The 20,360-nt window shown below is 32.8% G+C and overlaps 1 protein-coding gene across 1 annotated transcript in view; it reads right to left on the bottom strand.

Moving 5' to 3' along the window:
* TRHDE (thyrotropin releasing hormone degrading enzyme) overlaps positions 1 to 20,360 on the bottom strand; it is a 418,175-nt gene that overhangs the window by 80,973 nt on the left and 316,842 nt on the right. Inside the window, exons 8-12 of the mRNA XM_065934092.1 lie at positions 18,601 to 18,666; positions 17,781 to 17,968; positions 11,788 to 11,876; positions 5,395 to 5,525; positions 5,230 to 5,285 (exon numbers count right to left, since the gene is read on the bottom strand). Coding sequence (XP_065790164.1) covers positions 5,230 to 5,285; positions 5,395 to 5,525; positions 11,788 to 11,876; positions 17,781 to 17,968; positions 18,601 to 18,666 — 530 coding nt within the window. The remainder of the gene's footprint in view (positions 1 to 5,229; positions 5,286 to 5,394; positions 5,526 to 11,787; positions 11,877 to 17,780; positions 17,969 to 18,600; positions 18,667 to 20,360) is intronic.

The raw sequence follows: 20,360 nt of genomic DNA, 5'->3' as shown, positions 1-20,360 counted from the left end.
ATGCTATTCAGGCTAAAGTATATGTTATGACATTAATAATGTAATAATCTGGCATGGGTTATACGTAATTAAACATTCCAGGAAACTGGTGACTAAATAAATAAATCAGTGAAGTAACTGCCCAGGGCAAGGGTGGTGATGATGATTTATCTCTGGAATTCTTTTGGATATGAACAAATGTTCCAAATAATTTTCATGTATTTTGAATATTTTCAAACAAAATACCACATAGGTCCACAATCCAGTGATACACACTTGCATAGCTTTTTAAAATCATATCATAGCATGTTAATGGCTTTTAATATCCAAATCCAGAGGTTATTATATTTTCTATGGCAAATATTCCAAATTTCCAGTTTCTTATATATTAACTGAAAAAATAACTTCAATATGAGTTCTTATATAATCTAACTGCCAATTCCACTCAAATCTGTGTTTTAATCAATTTGTTCCATGAGTATCACTGTGGTAACAGTTCCCTTGCCTTAAATCCATCCTCTAGTTTACATTTTTTCCTGCTCTCATTTTGCTACTTTTATTTATTTTTTTTCATTTTGCTACTTTTAAAACTTTAACGAATTTTCATAGGAAACCTTCATTCTCTTGATGTTATCTCCTATATGACGTCCATCACCCTTGGACAGAAAGATCAAGCCAGTCAATCATAAAGGATATCAACCCTGAATATTCATTGAAAAGACCAATACTTTGGCTGAAGCTGAAGCACCAATACTTTGGCCACCTGATGTGAAGAGCCAACTCATTGGAAAAGACCCTAATACTGGGAAAGATTGAGGGCCAAGAGGAGAAGGGGGCAACAGCGGATGAGATGGTTGGATGGCACCAGTGACTCAATGGACATGAGTTTGAGCAAACTTAGGAAGATAGTGGACAGGGAAACCTGGTGTGCTGCAGTTCTTGGGGTCACAGAGTCAGACATAACTTAGCAACTGAACAACAACAATCTCTCTAGACCACATTAATTCTTTACTTTCCAACACTTTCATAATATTTTATTCATCACATTGACACACAGGATATAGCTAATTGTCTATGGGGCATTGTCCCCGCTAGACCATGAACTCGCTGAGAACAAGAACTGCATCTTGTTCATTTTTATATCTCCCAACCTAGCAATGCTTCATCATAACAAAGCCCACCAACAAACATGAAGGACCACTTACAAAAAAATATATAACTAGGCATTTAGTCACTAATTTCCAAGTTCATGTCATAATACAATGACATTTGCAAGGCAATTGATTAGTTCCTTACACACAAGGAATGAAAATTAGAACATGTAAGTGCAAAATCAGTGCCATTTCCTATTAAAGCATATATCATTTAAAAAAGAATGAGGGAATAATATGACATTACCAGAACTCATTTAAATAAAGTTACAGAACTTCATTTAGGGACCTAAATAAGTGGGGATAAATGTTTTGGTATTGGAAATCTCACATTTGAAAAGATGCTAATTCTTTAAAAATTAACTTATAAATCCAATGCACATTCAGTTATAACTACAGCAGGATTTTTAATGGCTTTGTCAAACTGATTTTAAGATCTATACTTAAGAGAAAATATGTAAGATTTTGAATAAGAACAAGAGAAAATGTCACCAACCACAACACACTATAAAATGAAGCTAATCAGAGCAACGTGGTGCTAGTGCCACAAAGAACGGAGACCAGTTAAACAGAACTGAATCAATTCCCTAAAATAAAAATATTAGCATTAAGATAAAGAAATCATTTCAAATCTATGAATAAGAAAGGTCTTATAAACAAACAGGATTAAATAATTGGTTATAAATGTATAATGTTAAAGAAAACTATGCTATACATAAAAACTCATTAGAGAAGAAGGTGTGGAGAAAATAGATGTAAAATAGCTTACAAATAAAAAAATGAAATATTTTCAAAATGTTCATGTAGCAAAGGTATCCTATGGAAATCAGAACCAGAAAAACAGAAAGCTACAAATTGAATACCATGTAAATTAAAAGCCATTGAGATGATGAAATACATCACAAAGTTAAAAAAAAAGACATGATATTGTGAGAAAATACTGTACAATCATCTTCTACAAAAAGGCTTAAAACCTCAAAACATCCAAAATATATAGGAAAAGAGTAGGAAAAATGCCTCACCCATCTTCTGTTAGACTTTTCTTTTTCTTCTAACTGGGTAACAATTCATAAAAGAAAACTAAATACACATGGAAGATGTATAGGAAAAGATGCTCAAGTTATTTTAACTAGTTCTGTAACAGCTTCAAAAAAACCTTATTTTTGTTTCCATACTGTCAAAAATGTAAAAGATATATACTGTTTACTATCATGTAGGGTATGAGGGCATTGGGCCCCCTCATAAATGGTTGATGGAGGGTTCTACTGGGAATCCCTTTGGAATACAACTTGCAATATTTATCGAAAGTGTTACACTCTTTAAACCAAAAATTCCACTTTCAAGAATGAATCATACCAAAACACATATATGTACAACAAAAGACTGTTCAAGGATGTTCAGTGCAGTCTTGATTATAATAATGAAAATTTAGAAAAAATGGAATAAAGTCCCTCAGACTTGTTTTTATAAACGAGTCAGAGAACATTTATATTCACGTAAAAAATTAAACTGCATAAAAATTGTTTAAAAAGGGCCAGATTTATATACATCAAATATTAATAATTTTTTCTGAGGATAAAAGCTATGGGACGTCACAGAAGGAGAAAAACAAAAATTTCACATTGTTATCTCTCTTGTTTGAATGAGTACAACTAGAATGCATTCTTGCAGTTTTTATATATTTTAAAAAACAACCATAAAAAAATACCTAGAATATGTGTACTTAATTGCAAAAAAAAAATAGTGGGCCTGAAAGTTTATGGTCTGAGTAATCAATAATTAATCAGCAATTCATTCAACAAACATATATTGGTATAATCCAGTACCAAAGATTAAGTTAGGAGTAGTCACACAAGGATGAGACAAGCCCTACCCTCATGATCACTCAATCATAGAGACCTAGAAAAGTAGCTGAATTATAAGGTGACAACTGCTAATGCAAAGATACACAGATGCCACGTTCTGGCTGCGGAGGACAGGCAGGTTTCGGGTAAGGTGGTGCAAGTGAAAAAATTTTTAATGAATAGTAATATTCCCAACAGACAAGGGGAGAGGAGAAGAATTTCACGTAATGGGCCAAGTCATCCAGACCTGAGGTCACAGGCTCTGCTGTGCTACTGTCTTGAGTTGAATGTTACCTCCCATCCCTTACTTAGAACCTGTGCACCCTTAGCTAACAGACTTAGCCCCTCTCAACCTCCATGTCTATAGCATGCTATAACATGGCTGTAGCAACCACATCCACTCCACGGGTTCCAAACAAAACCATTCATAAAAGCCTCAGTACAGTATTTAGAACACGTATACTGATAAAGATTTGCTACTCTTTTGTGTGTTACCTATAAAGAAGCCAAAAGGATTGCAATATGTTCAGGAAACTGAAAGAAGGCTGAAATAGGTGGGTAGCAAAACTTTGAAACATTTACTAGCATACACTAAAACACAAAGAACTCCAAGTAACTGCAGAGTGCTTCACGTAAATGCAGAATAAATCTAACTTGGGGTTTATTTACTTCCATGCCAATAGGAGACCTATTTCATAATCAATAGAACACATTTTAATATATATTCAATGAGATTTGCATATTTCCCTGGTAAATCTGTATAAATGATAATGAAATTGTTTACTTGCAAACATTTAAGGCTTCCAAAATTGTTATTTAAAGCAATGTTCAACAAGGAATTTAATTCTTGAAAAAAATTCATCTACTAAAATTAAAATATTTCATTTAAAAATAACTTCTATTATTTAATACAAAACTCCTTGTGTTTCAGTTTCCATCTGCCTCTCTCTTTAGGACGTCACTATTTATTTGCTTTCTCACCATCTTTCAAACCCATAAGACTTCACATGAACTATTGTTTCAAATCCCCCTCCCAATCTTCCTGTATTACCTGGCTCTTATATTACTGCATATACGCAAAGCCCTGGTCCTGTCAATTACTAGCTATGTGACTTTAGATAAGTTACTTGACCTCTCTGAGCCTCAGTTTCCTCACTTATAAAATGGGAATAATACTTATTCCCATTATATATACTTATAAGGTTGTAAGAATTATACAAATTATTATATGTAAAACAAAACAGTGTCTGGAATCTTTTAAATGTTTAGTTAACTGGTAATACTAGTTTAATTAACCTTCCAGTTCCTTAATCTTTCCTGTGGAACGCTTAACATGTCTCTCTTTCTCCCGCTTCTCTTTCAGGGCAATGTATACCCTCGTGCTGGCTTTCTGCACTCTCTAAACTCCTCTGTCAGAATAATCTTCATGTCATATCTAATACTCTCTTGAAAGTCTTCATATCTTACCTAATCTTTATCCCCATACGTGGCTATCCTCCAAACACTACCATTTCTAACTTTTTGTCCAATCTTATCATATTATTAAAATTAAAACTATATTTGGACATGAAGCAATACAAAATATTAAAAGAACTGAGTTTATTTTACTATGTAGTCTAAAAATTGAGTAGAATAGCTTGGGTTTACGATCAACATTATTTTAAAGGAATAGCTATCTAATGACTATCCAAAGGAATATCTGATTTTTAACATTATAAATATAAATGTGAAAATGGATTATTAGAAACAAATATTACTGTAACTAGTACTAAAACTTCTGCTACAAGATTGATATATATTTTGTTCAGAACAGCTTTACCCAGGAGAATATTTATTTCTGTCTTGCAGCCCAAGCTTTTCATAATGAATCACATTCAAAAATACATTAAAAAAAGATATACTAGTATATGTCAGGAAAAAAAAATTGATGATGCTTGAAGGTACTTTCCATGAAAAATTAAATATGGCACAATGGTCATTTTGTAGACTTCATTAATGAAATTGGAAAGAGATTATTAATCTTGAGTGTTAAATTGAACCTGTGGCGAAAATTGATCAAGCTTCTCCTGGCTCAGAAATAGCCGACAGCTACTATTGATCAAGAGTTTGGGACACTGATTATAATTTATATCTAAACACAAAGGATGTGCGATATAAATAATTTTTAAAGGATTTCAGATTCAAAACATATATACTATAACAGAGGAAGTCTTACGAGTACTAGTTTTATTGTGGAGATCCACAGGAAAACATACCTGGCTAGGCTGAAGGCATCGTCGATCAAACCTGCTCGGTTGCTGACAGAGAGAAGCTATGAGGCCAACCAAAAGAGCAAAAATACAAAAATGGAGTTATTTAGGATTAGAATGGCAGATGTTCATATGTCTAAACAGATATTTGATGAGTAAAGTCCAGTTTACCTCATGATTCCTGATTAATTGATCAATTAATAATCTCCAGTTCCTTAAATCATAGTTGACTCTAAAATAGCCAGTTTGATTGATGTTCCCCAGCAACCAGCTCCCTTTGTCCAAAGTTATCCTATGGTGTTCTGAAAACAGCATTTTAGGGGTAAGAGAGATTTTCAATTTTAAGGGTTAAAACAGGAGGAAGTATGCTTTCTTAATATCAAATGTCACAGTACCTATAATTAAAAGAGGACACCATTCTAAATACCTAATTGAAGTCTACTTTTTGCTAATTACACAATTAATCACTATGGTTAGAATTTGCTAGAAAACCTTCAGTGTCTTATTCATTAGTACTCAATTAACTTTTCTTATAATTAACATTTTTATTCTTGATAAAGCCCTACTATGTATATATAATTATCTTTCTCAAGATAAATATAACCAAGAAATCTACTACTGCATTCATGTGGCTTCCAGTTAGATTGTATATGTATCTGTGGTTGGAATAAAAAAAGGTTTCAGGTGCATAATCTACTTATTTTATTCAGGAAGAAAGTGATTACAACAATAGGGCTCATTTATTTGAAAGTCACTGTTATTTCTTACCCTCTTCCTCATACTTTTTGAATGTGCTAATAAATAACAGATTTTCCAGCATCATCAATCATGTTGGGAAAAAGAACCTCATTTAAAGCTCTAGTATTTCTACATATAATTAGAACAAAGATAATAAATTTTGCTTATTAGAATCACTTTGGAAAATGGTAACTTGATTGCCTTTACTGGTTAATGCAATTAATGGAAGCCAGTAAAAGCAGTCTTATAACTTAACATATTTAACCCCTTCAAATATGATACAGGGAACTCATTCACTTTTAATGGCAGCCTTTATTGACTTCCTAAAACCATAGTTTACAATTCTAATCACTTTGCTGCTGATGCCGTCAGGACTCATGCTTCATAGAAGTAGCATAATGTATGAAGTTATTTAAAACTTGTAGTATATTTATTGGAAGGACTGATGTTGAAGCTGAAACTCCAATACTTTGGCCACCTGATGCGAAGAACTGACTCATTGGAAAAGACCCTGATGCTGGGAAAGATTGACGGCAGGAGGAGAAGGGGACGACAGAGGATGAGATGGCTGGATGGCATCACCAACTCAATGGACATGGGTTTGGGTGGACTCTGGGAGTTGGTGATGGACAGGGAGGCCTGGCATGCTGCGGTTCATGGGGTCGCAAAGAGTCGGACACGACTGAGCGACTACAACTGAACTGAACTGAACTATATATATATATATATATATATATATATATAATTTTTAAAAAAGAGTACAAAACCTGTATTGTTGTAACTAGTCTCCTATATAAAAATATTTGAACTTAGACCATTGATTGTTTTTGGCTCTCAATTTCCTTACCTATAACCTAAAGGCCAAGTAATGCCATTTAAGGACGCTTCCAATTGTATGATTCAATGGCAAAAGGGGATAATTTATTAGTTTGAGATTTTACACAGCTTAATCTGTGGTACTTAGAAAAATAAATCTGTCAGATATTACTCTAAAATATTTATAACTTTCCAAGTTTCTAATGCTTTGTATCTGCATATTTTTCAAAAATGTAATATTTACCCACACAATTTCTGTGAAGTTTTAGAATGTGACCCAATTTTACAGATGTAAAAATAAAAACAAATAATCTAAAAGACAGCATATAAAATTAGTTCTCATAAAGAGAGATTTTGATTAATCATGTCTGAATTCACTGAAATAAAACTGATTGAAGTATTGATGATATTGTTTTTCTTGAGTAACCGTAACTCTTTAGGAATGATAAGATTTTTTTATAACAAAACATATAACAAAACATTTAAACATTTATAACAAAACATTTAAAAATTGTTATTGAATTCACATGGGTTAAGAACAAGTTTAATCATTTTCATCTAGCAAGTGATTATTCTTTGAAGAAATTACAATGTTGAAGCATTGAGTTTAATAAACACATGATAAAACTTTTTACAATTTTGAAATGGTCATGGATTTCTATATTAAATTTGTTTTTTTTAAAGTTACTTCCTCCTGACATTTTATATAGATGGTATAACTTACCTTCATATAATGCACTTATTTCTAGTTTTTTGAGCTTTTGAATTCAACAACTTATAGGTAGAACAGAGACCAATTAAAACAGGAAAACAATCCCTACACTTGCTATGTAATCTGAGGAGAAAAAGAAAGGCAAGCATCTATTATTTTTAAATATTCTATTATTAAATTAATAACTAAAACTTGAAGGTTATTACTGTTCATGGATATTTTTATACCTTTGCTATAAATGAAATCTTTGGAGAAATGATCCCCCAAAATATTTTGTAATAGATTTTTAAATATCTTTTTCATTCTACTTAGTTATATCTCTAAAATGTTCTTCAGATTAACTAATGGCAAGCAATGAATTTTAAAGAGATCTTTTCCAATAGTCTAATGAGGTACAGTGTATGATGAGTACCATAGTAAAAAGTATGGATGTTATATATCAGGTGTTAGTAGTAACAATTAAAATTTATATTTCAAATATAGCCAAAATGGCACAAGATTTAGACTACATCAAGGCACAGAATAGTTGGCATTTTATAATATTTTATATTTTTATATTTTATTCTTCCTTTTGGAATGAAAAAGAAAGCAGATCAGATCTTCTACTCAATAGTGGCTGGTTGCAGAACAATGAGAATTTAAAACAAACAAAAAAGTGAAGCAGGATGCCAAGGGGAACAATGTGAAACAAATTCACATATAATAACACACCCTCGTTTTCTCACTGGACTCTTGTGAAAATCAAATTATATCATGCTCTGTAGAGATTATAAAGAACCATGCATATGCACTCTATGGCCAAGTGTTGAAACTGACAGATCTGCAAAGTAACCTACCAAAGTATTAAAATCTTGTGTGTGCATGTGTGTCACAAATAAACTTAGAAAAGAAAACCAAGTTCCTAAGACATTTTTGGCAAGTTATTTCTCAAGCCTTAATCTTCTCATTTGCAAAGTAGAGATTAAAAAAAAAATACCTTAAAGGCTTATGAGAATCCTACGAGCCAATATTTAAGGTAAGCATTATGCTATTTTTAATATTTACTTCTGATTTTCAGAATCACTTTCCCTTTTAATTTGAATTTTTCCTTTCCTAATGTTTGTCATTAAGTGTATTTCCTTCCACTATACATTAGTTAATAGTCAGTCAATATGAGGGCTACTATGTATAAATGTTTGCTTTCTCAGCATTTTCATAGTAAAAACAAGAGAAAAATCTTTTTACCTACTTTTACTAATTCAAAAATTTGCTTTAAAACTATGTTCAACCTAAAATGATATGTGCCTTAGCTTGGAATTAATTAGATAACCACCCAACACAACAAAAACTTGAAGTGTCAAGAACATATAATGATACAAATAAAATTCACATTTTATATTGTTTACATTGTTCACTAATGACTTGACCTTAGTATCACATGACATCAAATTGATATTACTGATGATGAAAAATTATAAAAGCATTGATCTGTTATAATTAAAAAGTGGAATGTTTAGCATATGTTGCTAAGAATTGATCAGAATATGTTCTTACCATATCTATGAAGAAACATTTTTCATTAATATTGGTTAACTATATTTTGAAGATAAAAGGCGATCTAAAAGGATATAAATTTAACCTTCTTCCCTAATCCTTGACTGGTTTCTGTTTTTTATTTGTCATCGGAATGGAGTTCAAGACAGAACCAAATACATTTAGAACGAGAATAAACAGGGAAGCTAGAAAGGTTGCCTTTGTTTTATGTCCCACTTGTGAAATTCTTCCAGATGTACGTATTCATAAAGTTTTCAAGAAACATTTACGTGGTATGGAAATTCCAAACAAAAACCTCAACTTTCAACTGAGACTACGTTTTATCAATCAGAAGACTGTGCTATGATTTAATGGAATATGACACATTGCACTCCATAGGTTGCACATTACACAATTATGGAGTGAGGGGTTTGCAAGTAATAGCATCATTCAATCACGTCCAATCTCTTTGCAACCCCATGGACTGCAGCCTGCCAGGCTCCTTTGTCTATGGAATTCTGCAGGCAAGAATAATGGAGTGGGTAGCCATTTCCTTCCTCACCCAGGGATTGAACCAAGGTCTCCTGCGTTGCAGGCAGATTCTTTACCGTCTGAGCCACTAGGGAAGCCCAAGTCATATCACAGTCCATGTAAATATCATCTCCTAGAGTTACACATGCACAAAACTATGCAGCTGTGTATAACAATCACATGTATGACCACAGAGGACTTTTTAGCAAGCACATGGCTTGAAATATCATGTTATTATTATTTCTGATTAACAATAAAAGACTACAAATAAAAACAATCTCTCAAATATCAGTACAACAACCTGTGGTCATTGGTCAAGAAAAGCCATGATGGTAATAATTTAAAAGGGAGTATGCGTGCATGTATGCTCAGTCACTTCAGTCGTGTCCAATTCTTTGTGACCTTATGGACCACAGCCCCTCCAGGCTCCTCAGTCCATGGATTCTCCAGGCAAGAGCACTGGAGTGGGTTGCCAGGCCCTCCTCCAGGGGATCTTCCCAACCCAGGGATCAAACCCCAGGTCTCCTGCATTGCAGGTGCGTTCCTTACCACTGAGCCACCAAGGAAGCCCGAATGGAGTATAATCTGCAAAGATATTGAATCACTACCCTGTACAGCTGAAACTGACATAATATTGTAAATCACCAAGCTTCAATAAAATAAAGGTCATGATACTCTTGTAGATAATCTGTGGACATCATGGGTAACACTACAGAAATAACTAGGGAGTTAGAGGAAATGGACCCTGAGAAAAGAGCTGAAGGAGAATCAGACTTGCCCTGAATCCCTGCACTGTCTAAAAGTGAAAGCTGGGGCTGATCCTGACACTGGATCAGTATCTAATTTCCCATTTCTATTCTATCTTCTATCTTTTTACTTTATTTCTGAAAACTCTTCTATTTTGTGTCCCTAGCAATCCTATGGACCGAAGACTTCATTCTAATAGCTGAATTATTATAGTAGGAGCTCACTGTTTTCACTCATCATTTCATAATAAATTATGTAGATAAATAAAACTACATGAAGCTAAAAGAGAAGTATAAAGAAAATACAGTAAGTGTGAACTCAGAGCATGGTATAAAAACTAATTCAAAGAAATGAAAAGAATAGATTATAGTAAGCAATTTAAAAGGAGATATTCCAATATGTTTTAAAATGAGCATTTCAATGCATCATTGCATTATATATGAATGTTTTATACATAATGTATATAAATGAAAGCACATATTTTCATAATATGGGTTAAAATACAATAACATGAACATTTGAATAAAAATTCAACTGGAAAAACAAGAGTTTATATTTCTGGTAAGCAGATTAGATCCTGCTGTAAAACCTTTTACTTGTATTTATGTGTGTATGTATTTTGACCATTTACATCTCCCTAATAACAGCTAAACTGAGGGGAAGAAACAGTATTTATTTATACTTCACCTTATTTCAAGAAAAGATTTGTTTAAAATGATGCTTATAAAATAGTAAGAAAAGATAAATTAACAGAATATGAGAAAACAGTAAGAAAAACAAAATGTGGAATACTTGACCATTTAAATATAAATGACATGTTACATAAAAACAATAATTGTTTTTTTTCAATTCAATGGAAAACAGAAATAAAAGAGACCTGGTTCACACTCTAGCATGAAGGATTTAGATTGGTTTCAAGAAATAGCTTTCTGATAGTGAAATGAAATAGGTCACTATCTTATTTGAAGATATTTAGAAACAGAATAGAATCTCATCTTTTTCTGCTCCTTGAGCATTAACGCTACCTAAAAGGATGGTTTGATGAGCTATCAAGGCCTCTCATATCTGGCTCTATAGTTATCTAATTTTACTGCCAGACCCATTCTATATAAAGGGCCAGTCTAATAAAGAGAAGATAGCTGGAAAATGGAATTAAATATGTGGCCAGTGTTTCAGAGCTTGACATATTGCTCTATTGGGAACTATGATTATAAGTTAATTACATTTGGGATTACAAAATAATGCAGTTTAAAACAGTTAAAACTAGTACTACAAGTATTTTGTTTTTAATTTTCTCTTTACAATCAAAGACACAAATTTAATAATTATATCAATAGACTAAAATTAGACTACGTAGAAATTATACTTTATTTTATAGAGATTATTCTTCTATATTCTCTTTCTAATTTGTCTTTACTCACATGTTTATAACAGCTGAAACCAGAAGTTAAGTTGCTAAACATTTATTTGAGACCAAGTAGTTCCTCAGAGGAAAATATATGTTTTACCTGATTTGTTAGACACCCAAATAATTGCTTCTGAAGACACATGGCTTCTATTTCCTACCACAATAGTTAATGGAATCTGCCACAGGTAACTGCAAAATAAAAGACAAACTTTAGGAATTAAAATGGCTGTAACAAATAAACAGTATTTCCTATACATCTTCCATGTGATTTTTTTTTTATTATTCTCTTTAGGAAAATTTAAAAGATTCCTGTCATAAACGTAAGGAATAAGTAAAAATGAATTTACTCTTTCAACTCACTAAGCAAACTTGACCTCTAAGAGTTTTAATTTCAACACAAAAGGAGGACTACCAGCAAAACAATTTATCTTGGGGGGGGGGAAAGATTTGCATTTTACATGAGGAATAAAAAGTAGCTAAAATCCATATTATCTGCGCCACATAATATATTGATTAAAATCTTAAAATAACTTCATTCTACTTTATTCTATATTAGATTAATGCACATTTCAGTGGTTTTATGCATTTACATTTCAACATTCTCCTCATTTACTTGTCTAACTATTCTTAGAAAAAACTTGTCATTTTTTAAAGAAAAGTTAATACAGCACACCTAAAGTTACACAGCAAAGTAAGGACGAAAAGAAAAAATAATTAGATATCCCTGAAATCCAGATCAATACAAAGAATACTATCAGACACATTTAATGCCCTGTTTTCTAAAGTGGATTTTCCAAAGTGATACGTGAAATCACCCACCAACGAGCAGAAATCAGTCATGAGTCTCAGCTAGTAAAGAGAAGCATTTTGTAGGCTGTGACTTTTGATAGGACAAAAATTGAGGCCTAAAGTGCATGAAGTAGTATCAATTTAACCTCAAATGAGCAGCCAGAGATAAGCTGGATAGTCTTACAACAAAATCCGGGACTACATCTTACTCCCCCTATAATACAGCCAGATTATGTAATTGACCAATCACTGTATCATTAGCAAGAGGGGTAGACAACAATATGCAATATGTGAAAAATATTTCTGACTTGAAAACTATAGGAAGATATGCTGCATGATCTCAGTAACTGTGGGAGTTAATGGAGAATTTTTCAGGGAACATGTCTGGAGCTATACACGTAAAAATAGAACGCATATGCCTTTTAATAGGGGAGGACATCTCCAAATCTGTCATGCTGAATTTAATTATTAGCTTATCATTTCATGTTTCCTACTCACAATAAACAGAATTTAGTAATAGCACAAAACACCAAACAGAATACTGGGAGAAATTCCTAGTTTGATACTGACTATTATCTCCAATGAAAGTTATATGTTTAAGATTCTAAATTTTAAAAGTATATGCTATACTTGTTCAGAGAAACATTTCTGTGTCCCCACTAAGGGAAGACATGATGTTATACTATAATGGACTCCAGACAGGTCAGGAAATAAACAACCAGCAAAATAGTATTGCATTTAGAATACACATTGGTGAACACAACCCATGTACACTCTTTAACAAATATCCTCAAACTCATGAAACTAAAAATATGCAGAAATATTTTAAAATGGATTTACTGTGAGGAAGATATACAGAGAACTGAGGTAGAAACCTAGATATAGACAGATACAGCTGTTCTCTAAAAATAATGATGTAAATCATTAGATATAGCTGTTCTCTAAAAGTATGAAATCATTTTGATTAATTAAAATTATTAATTAAGAGACAACAATACCTAACTCTGCATCTGATTCTCAAGCTATGAACTTACTTTTGTGTATCTAAGATCTTTCAAAAGCCTGGAAATGAAAGGTATTCCATAAATTGTTGCTGAAATGGATTGAATGGGATTGAATTGAAGTAAAATAAAAGGAACCATATCAGTCTATAATAGACAGAGATTAACTTTATGAAATAGATTTTTTTTAGTATATGTCTTCTGTATTGAGTTGGGGCAACTAAATTTTTATGTCAAATAAGTATCAGTTAAAGGGCAAAAGATATATTGAAGATGTTTAAAATTTTTCAAGGATAAATGTATCTTTTTGTAGCATGATCAAAAAATATTTATGAAAATTATTTGCTCCTAATGTAATTATACTTCTAATTTTACACTTATTTAAACTTCATTCTTCTAAGTAATGAAATTATATATAACAATAAAAATTGAGGTTTTGATATCTGAGCTTTCACAAAAGTCTCGAAAGTGCAGAAAAAGAGATTACTATCAATACCTGCATGTTGTTTACAGACAATTCCACACACAAGAAACTTTCCTAAATGACAACACTGCACTGCATAGCAATATTCAGATGTAAAAAATTTTCAAAAAGGTATCAGGACAAAACCATCAGGGCATTTTGTAAAACTTTTAAAATAGCCTCTATACTTTTCTTAATATTTTTGGCCTCTATTCTATATGCCTATGTGTCTGTGTGTGAGTGTGTATATATATGCATGTATGTACATGTATTGATAGACACATAAACAAAATCTATACATTGTCACAAAAACAAAATAAAAATTACAAATCACCAAGCACATTTTGCTATACTATAAACACTATGGGGCTTCCCTGGTGGCTCAGAGGTTAAAGCATCTTCCTGCAAGGCGGGAGACCTCCGTTTGATCCCTGGGTCTGCAAGATCCCCTGGAGAAGGAAATGGCAACCCTACAAGTTACTTTTTGTAACTTTCCAAGCAACACATATTTGAACTTTCCACCAATTTCATTTTAAGATCAAAGAATGATAATTATGTTCCTTTGTGATTACAACTTAAAAGGCTAGGGACCCTCTATATCGTGGGCGAAAAGCTCTACGCCGTGTGCTGTAAAAAAAAAAGAAAAGAAATTAAAAAATCCAAGACTGCAGTGAGTTATATTTTAAAAGAAACTAGAAAAAAGAATGTGTGAAAGTAGTTTGTACACCTGCCCCTTAAATTTGAATGTTTTGTCATATCATTTTAAGAAGAAAAGGAACAAAAATAATACATTTCAATAGACTCTCCAGATACCTCTCTTCACGTAGGTCACATTTTTATAATAAAGCAATGTTTATTCTAATGATTATGTTAAGAAAAGAATAGTTGCTTATTTTAGCTTGAGCGAAAAAAAAATTTTTTTTAATTGTACCAGTATTAGTGAAGCATTCAAGCAGATGTCATGAAAAGTGGTTCAGAGACTGCTGTCATTAGACCCAAAACAAAAGGAGATAAATATAGTTCCCTGTAGCACAGGACTCTAAGAAGCTCCATATATATGAGACATTACTCAATCTTTATATTAATTTATAAAAGAAAGCTACACAAAGTTACAACTGTCCAAATATCAAAATGCTAGCAAATATGTTACTTTCACATATCAACTAACTTTATGTAATTATTATATAAAAATCTTTCCTTTCTCTGCTGTAACATAGCTACCTCATATGAAAAATAAAATGACTATTGTTGTTCAGTTGCTCAGTCGTGTCCGGCTCTTTGCGACCCCATGGACTGCAGCACACCAGGCCTCCCTGTCCATCACCATCTCCCGGAGCTTGCTCAAACTCATATCCATTGAAGTGGTGACACCATCCAACCATCTCATCCTCTGTCTTCCCCTTCTGCTCTTGCCTTCGGTCTTTCCCAGCATCAGGGCTTTTCTAATGAGTCAGCTCTTCGCATCAGTTGCCAAAGTATTGGAGCTTCAGCTTCAGCATCAGTCCTTACAATGAGTATTCAGGACTGATTTCCTTTAGGATGGACTGGTTTGATCTCCTTGCAGTCCAAGGGACTATCAAGAGTCTTTTCCAATACTATAGTTGAAAGCATCAATCTTTCAGCGCTCAGCCTTCTTTATGGTCCAGCTCTCAGATCCATACATCACTACTGGAAAACCATATCTTTGACTATGTTGACCTTTGCTGGCAAAGTAATGTCTCTGCCTTTTAATGACTGCATACATTTAAAATGTTCTAGGCATGCTATAGTATCTCGTGTCCTCTACAAAATTGAAGACAAAGAATTGATTATGCTGTCCTAGAAAATATCCTCAATGGGGTTTCTAGCATAAATGAGCTCTATGTTTTACTGCACTAACTATTTGCATTATACAATAAAGATCTAGGAAGTTTACAAAGAGCAGATAGAATTGACCACAACATTATAGTGAATTAAATGATCAATTATACAAAAGTGAATACTAAAATTTCAACTTAAAACTCTATTACTTCAAAATAGAAAATAAAAGTTGAGGCTGATGGGATACCATGCATTATCTCACTCAATGTTTTCTATGCCAAGTTCTCAGCATTCAAAACATCCATGTGATTTTATAACTTCAGTGAAAGCAAAACTCTGTAGATGCTATATATACCTATACATCCTGGAAGAAAGTCTTACTTTAGAGAATCAGACTCATGGCTGATACATCTGGAACATGTTATAAGATGACAGAATATTTTTGTTCAAAATTTGTTCTATTGTCGGCATGTCCTTTATGTTTTTCTGCATCAGTGATGCTTGTGTCAGCTTGATCATTTTCAAAGGCATGGCCTGAATCTCTCTGATTTTGCCACAGTCAAGTACTTTTTATGTACTTCCTGGCAGACCTAGGGTGAGGCCTAAGCAGGTTGCACCTGGGGCCAGACAGTGGTTGACTGGAAGCACTGTTTGGCAACTGTGAGTGATTCAGCCTGGGTAAAGAAGTGTTGACAGGATCAGACCCTGACAATGTGGCAGGATAGTACCTTGTATTCCACAGATCCAAACAGTTGGATTGCAAGGGCAGATTATTGAAGGACAGTGTATCTACTAACCAGGAAATTTACAACACTTTCTTAAGTGGCTTCCCAATTTAGCCATCAGAAAACATGCATGACTTTCTCAGTCACTTCTACGTGTGGGCTCTGTCTCGGAGTTACCCTACTTACGATGATTTCCATTCCTCTTAGACATAACAAAGAAAGTTAATTCATGCTTTGCATAACCTAGATATTGGTGCATGATCAAATCAGAATTCTTAATATTCCAAATGGGAGACAGAGTGACCAGTCTACAGTCCACACCTCATTTAACTTATTAACTTCCATCCCTCCCTGTCCCTGATTCTCAACTTCTTATCAAGATACTTTAGAAAAAATAAAATGCAATGATTTAAGTTATACTATCTTTCCTTGGCTCAGCTTTAATAAAAGGCAAAACAGTGGGAAAACATGAAACAGAAAAGAAACACTATATGCTGAATTTTCAGTAATGAAATAAGAATTTCAAATGAAAGTTAAAATAACAACAAATCAAATTCTATGTATGTTGCATTTAGTGGTTTTTAAACACTAAAAGTTAAGGAAAGGAACATATTTTGATACTATGTGACTTTGATACCTAGACTAAATGGATCTAGTTTGAGTTCCTTTGGTTCAAACATTATTTATCTTGGTTTTACATTTCTGTTGGTTCTAACGGGTCTTTCTGGATTGTTAGTTTCTATTGGCTGTTTTATAAATTTGTTTTCTCAATACTATTCAATTCACTTCAAAATATTTTAACTTTCTTAAATTTAACTCGATAAACATTTATAGGGAAAAGTAAAAAATCACACATCTTATTTTTCCCTCATCCTGGGAAAGACTGAAGGCAAAAGGAGAAGGGGGGGTAACAGAGGCTGAAATGGTCAGATAGCATCACCTACTCAATGGATATGAGTTTGAGCCGACTCCGGGAGATAGTGAAGGACAGTGAGCCTGGTGTGCTGCAGTCCTTAGGCTCACAGAGTTGGACACAACTTAGTGACTGAACATTTTTTAAAATGACCGTAATAATTTAAATTCTGTCCTCTTAAATGAAATAACTTTGGTATGCTGTCACATTGATAGTTAAAATATCTGGAAATGGAAGTATAAAAAGGGCTCAAAATGAAAACATCATATGCAAATAAAGAAATGAAAACTATATTTCACATACATTTCATAATTCTGTTATCAATTCTTTTTAAAATGTTAAAGTGCAAAAACAAAAGTGCCAAAAAGAGTATTTTTTTTTCATGTAGAAAAAGAATTGTACCTGTTATTTTGAGGTTCATATGCTTTGGTTTTAGCACTGATATCATAAATAAAATGCTGCTGGGTAATTATTATTCTATTTTCAGTTGTTGTATTTCCCAAGATGGTGATAACGGGATAACCCATCTGGAGAGTCCACTGATCCATTACTTCTTGTATATTTACGTATTTTCCACTCCTTTTTAAAGCCTTTATAATCAAAATTGTATAAATTAATTTTATAAACATGAATTATAAACATAATTAACATTAAATCATTTTCATGTTTACCTTTATGACTTATTTCAGGATGAAAACACTTCAAATCAGTGAAACTAATATAATGTGTTAGTAAAATTAATCTTCTTGTCTTAGCCTAAGCTTCATGTATATATAATAGAAATGAAAGCTTTATCAACATTAACATTTTTAACCTAATGGAGGATAAAACATATTTTATTGTTAAAGCAAGTACTTGAAGCATCATTAAGCATATCCAGTGTGTCTAGTATTAAATGCTTTTATTCACTTATAGAGAAAAAATTCTCTACCATCAATATTTCACTCAAACATGAATATCTGACACCATATTAAAATTATATTTCAGAAGTATTATCATATTTGAAACTAGGCAAAGTATCTTTACAATATGTAGCTGAATTAATTTTTAAACCTCATCATCCTTATAATACATCAAATATAAAACAAGAAAGCATATCAAGAAAGGGGAAATATAAAAAGTGAAAACAAACCGTCAGTGTCAATAAAAGTTATGAATGTTTTATAAACTCAATTCAAATATTCAAGAAGAGGTTTCAGTTTTCAAGCCTCCTGTACTTTACCTCTGATAGTGTATTCCAGAGATCATTCCTGGCTGCATTGCCATACTTATGAATAGTTAAGTAATCCTACAAAGAATATAAAATTGTAATTAAAATTCAAAGGCTAAGCAATTTCCAGTAAACACATTTGTTTCTCAGTTCGATTAATTATTTCCATTTGTTGGAACTATATTAACACAAACATAAAGACATGCCAAGAAAAGAAAAGAATCTCATTTTAAAATATTCCAAAGTGATTGAACTATAGCATATTTTTAATTAAATCATCAAACAGTACTAATCTCTTAAAATTTATTTTCATATCTGTCATCACTTCTTATGGATTTCCAGGGTCAAAGATATTCCTCAAATTTAGCAAGTTAAGCTCAGGCAATTTTGAAGAAACTACTTATGCAATGAAATATTTAGGGGAAACTTTCTCATCAGGACTTCATGCTGAAGTGTTGAAAACATATTTTGCTTTATGGGAAAAGAGAAAAAAACCAAAAACCTGACGTCTATGTACAAATGTGAAGAGGGATGGTTTTGCCAAAAAGGTGATGACTGTCTCCATGACCTGTCCAGTTACCTGGGCTCTGCAAAGGACAGGCGGCCTTGTACAAAATGATACATGCTTATTTTCATGAGCTTGAAACACATTAATATTCAATAAAAAAAAATCATTCCTCAGTTTATATAATTTTTTTTTTCTTTTTTTTTTTTTTTCCAAGGCACGGACCCCTCTCTCGGGGCGAACCCATTCCAGGGCGCCCTGCTCAGTTTATATAATATTTTAAAGCTTAGGGATCCACATTTTCCATTTTCAATCATTAGAAGTTAACTGTACATACTTCTGTTTCATGTCTGTTCCTTTCTAAGAAGCATGTCACTGTGAATATGTTATTTGTGACTTCTTGACATTATTTTTTTCTGAATCCAAAGTGGAAAGATCAATATAGAACACTGTTTTATATTATAAAACAGTATCACTTCATTCATCTGAAATTTCATGATCTCTAGAGCACGTAGGTAGTAGGCAAAATTCTAATTTACATCATAGTACTAAAACTGAAAAAAAAAATGCTGACTCCTTTCAGTACTTTATGTAGAGTGGAATACTTTAGGGATAATTAAAGTTGGGGAAGAAAATTTTCTGAAATACAAATTGTAGCACCTGTGACAAATTCAGCTTTCTTGGCAACTCACAGCACAGCAAATGCAACCCCTGCTTAATCACACTCCTGGAGATGCAATGCCCAACACTCAGCAATCACAAATTCATCGTCACCATCAAGTGTTAGGAATAACTTAACTGAAAAATTACAAGTGAATGACCAATCTGAATCCTAATTTTGTCTTTGAACCTGCCATATGAAGCATTTCCATTTAGATCCCAGGGACCATGATTTAAATCAGTCATTTCAGATTTAGTTTTCAGAATTATTTTTTATACTTGTTTAGCATTTAAATGAATAAACTGGGGAAAAACAAGAACTTTGAAACATAAATTTAAATTATATTTTCCTTTTAGCTGAAACAGTAAAGAAAATGCCTGCAATGCAGAAGACCGGGGTTCAATCCCTGGGTTGGGAAGATCCTCTGGAGAAGGGAATGGCAATCCATTCCAATATTCTTGCATGGAAAATCTTATAGACAGAGAAGCCTAGAGGGCTACAGTTCATAGGGTTGCAAAGAGTTGGACACAACTGAGTAACTAATACTAACACCAATGAAAAAGCATTAAAAGTAGAACTATTTATCACTGGGTTCTGCTTATGGAG

This window comes from Muntiacus reevesi, chromosome 4 (assembly GCF_963930625.1).
Source record: "Muntiacus reevesi chromosome 4, mMunRee1.1, whole genome shotgun sequence".
Classification (NCBI taxonomy): Eukaryota; Metazoa; Chordata; class Mammalia; order Artiodactyla; family Cervidae; genus Muntiacus; species Muntiacus reevesi.
The sequence above is the reverse complement of the archived record's forward strand: the minus strand, read 5'-3'. Positions and strand labels throughout refer to the sequence as shown.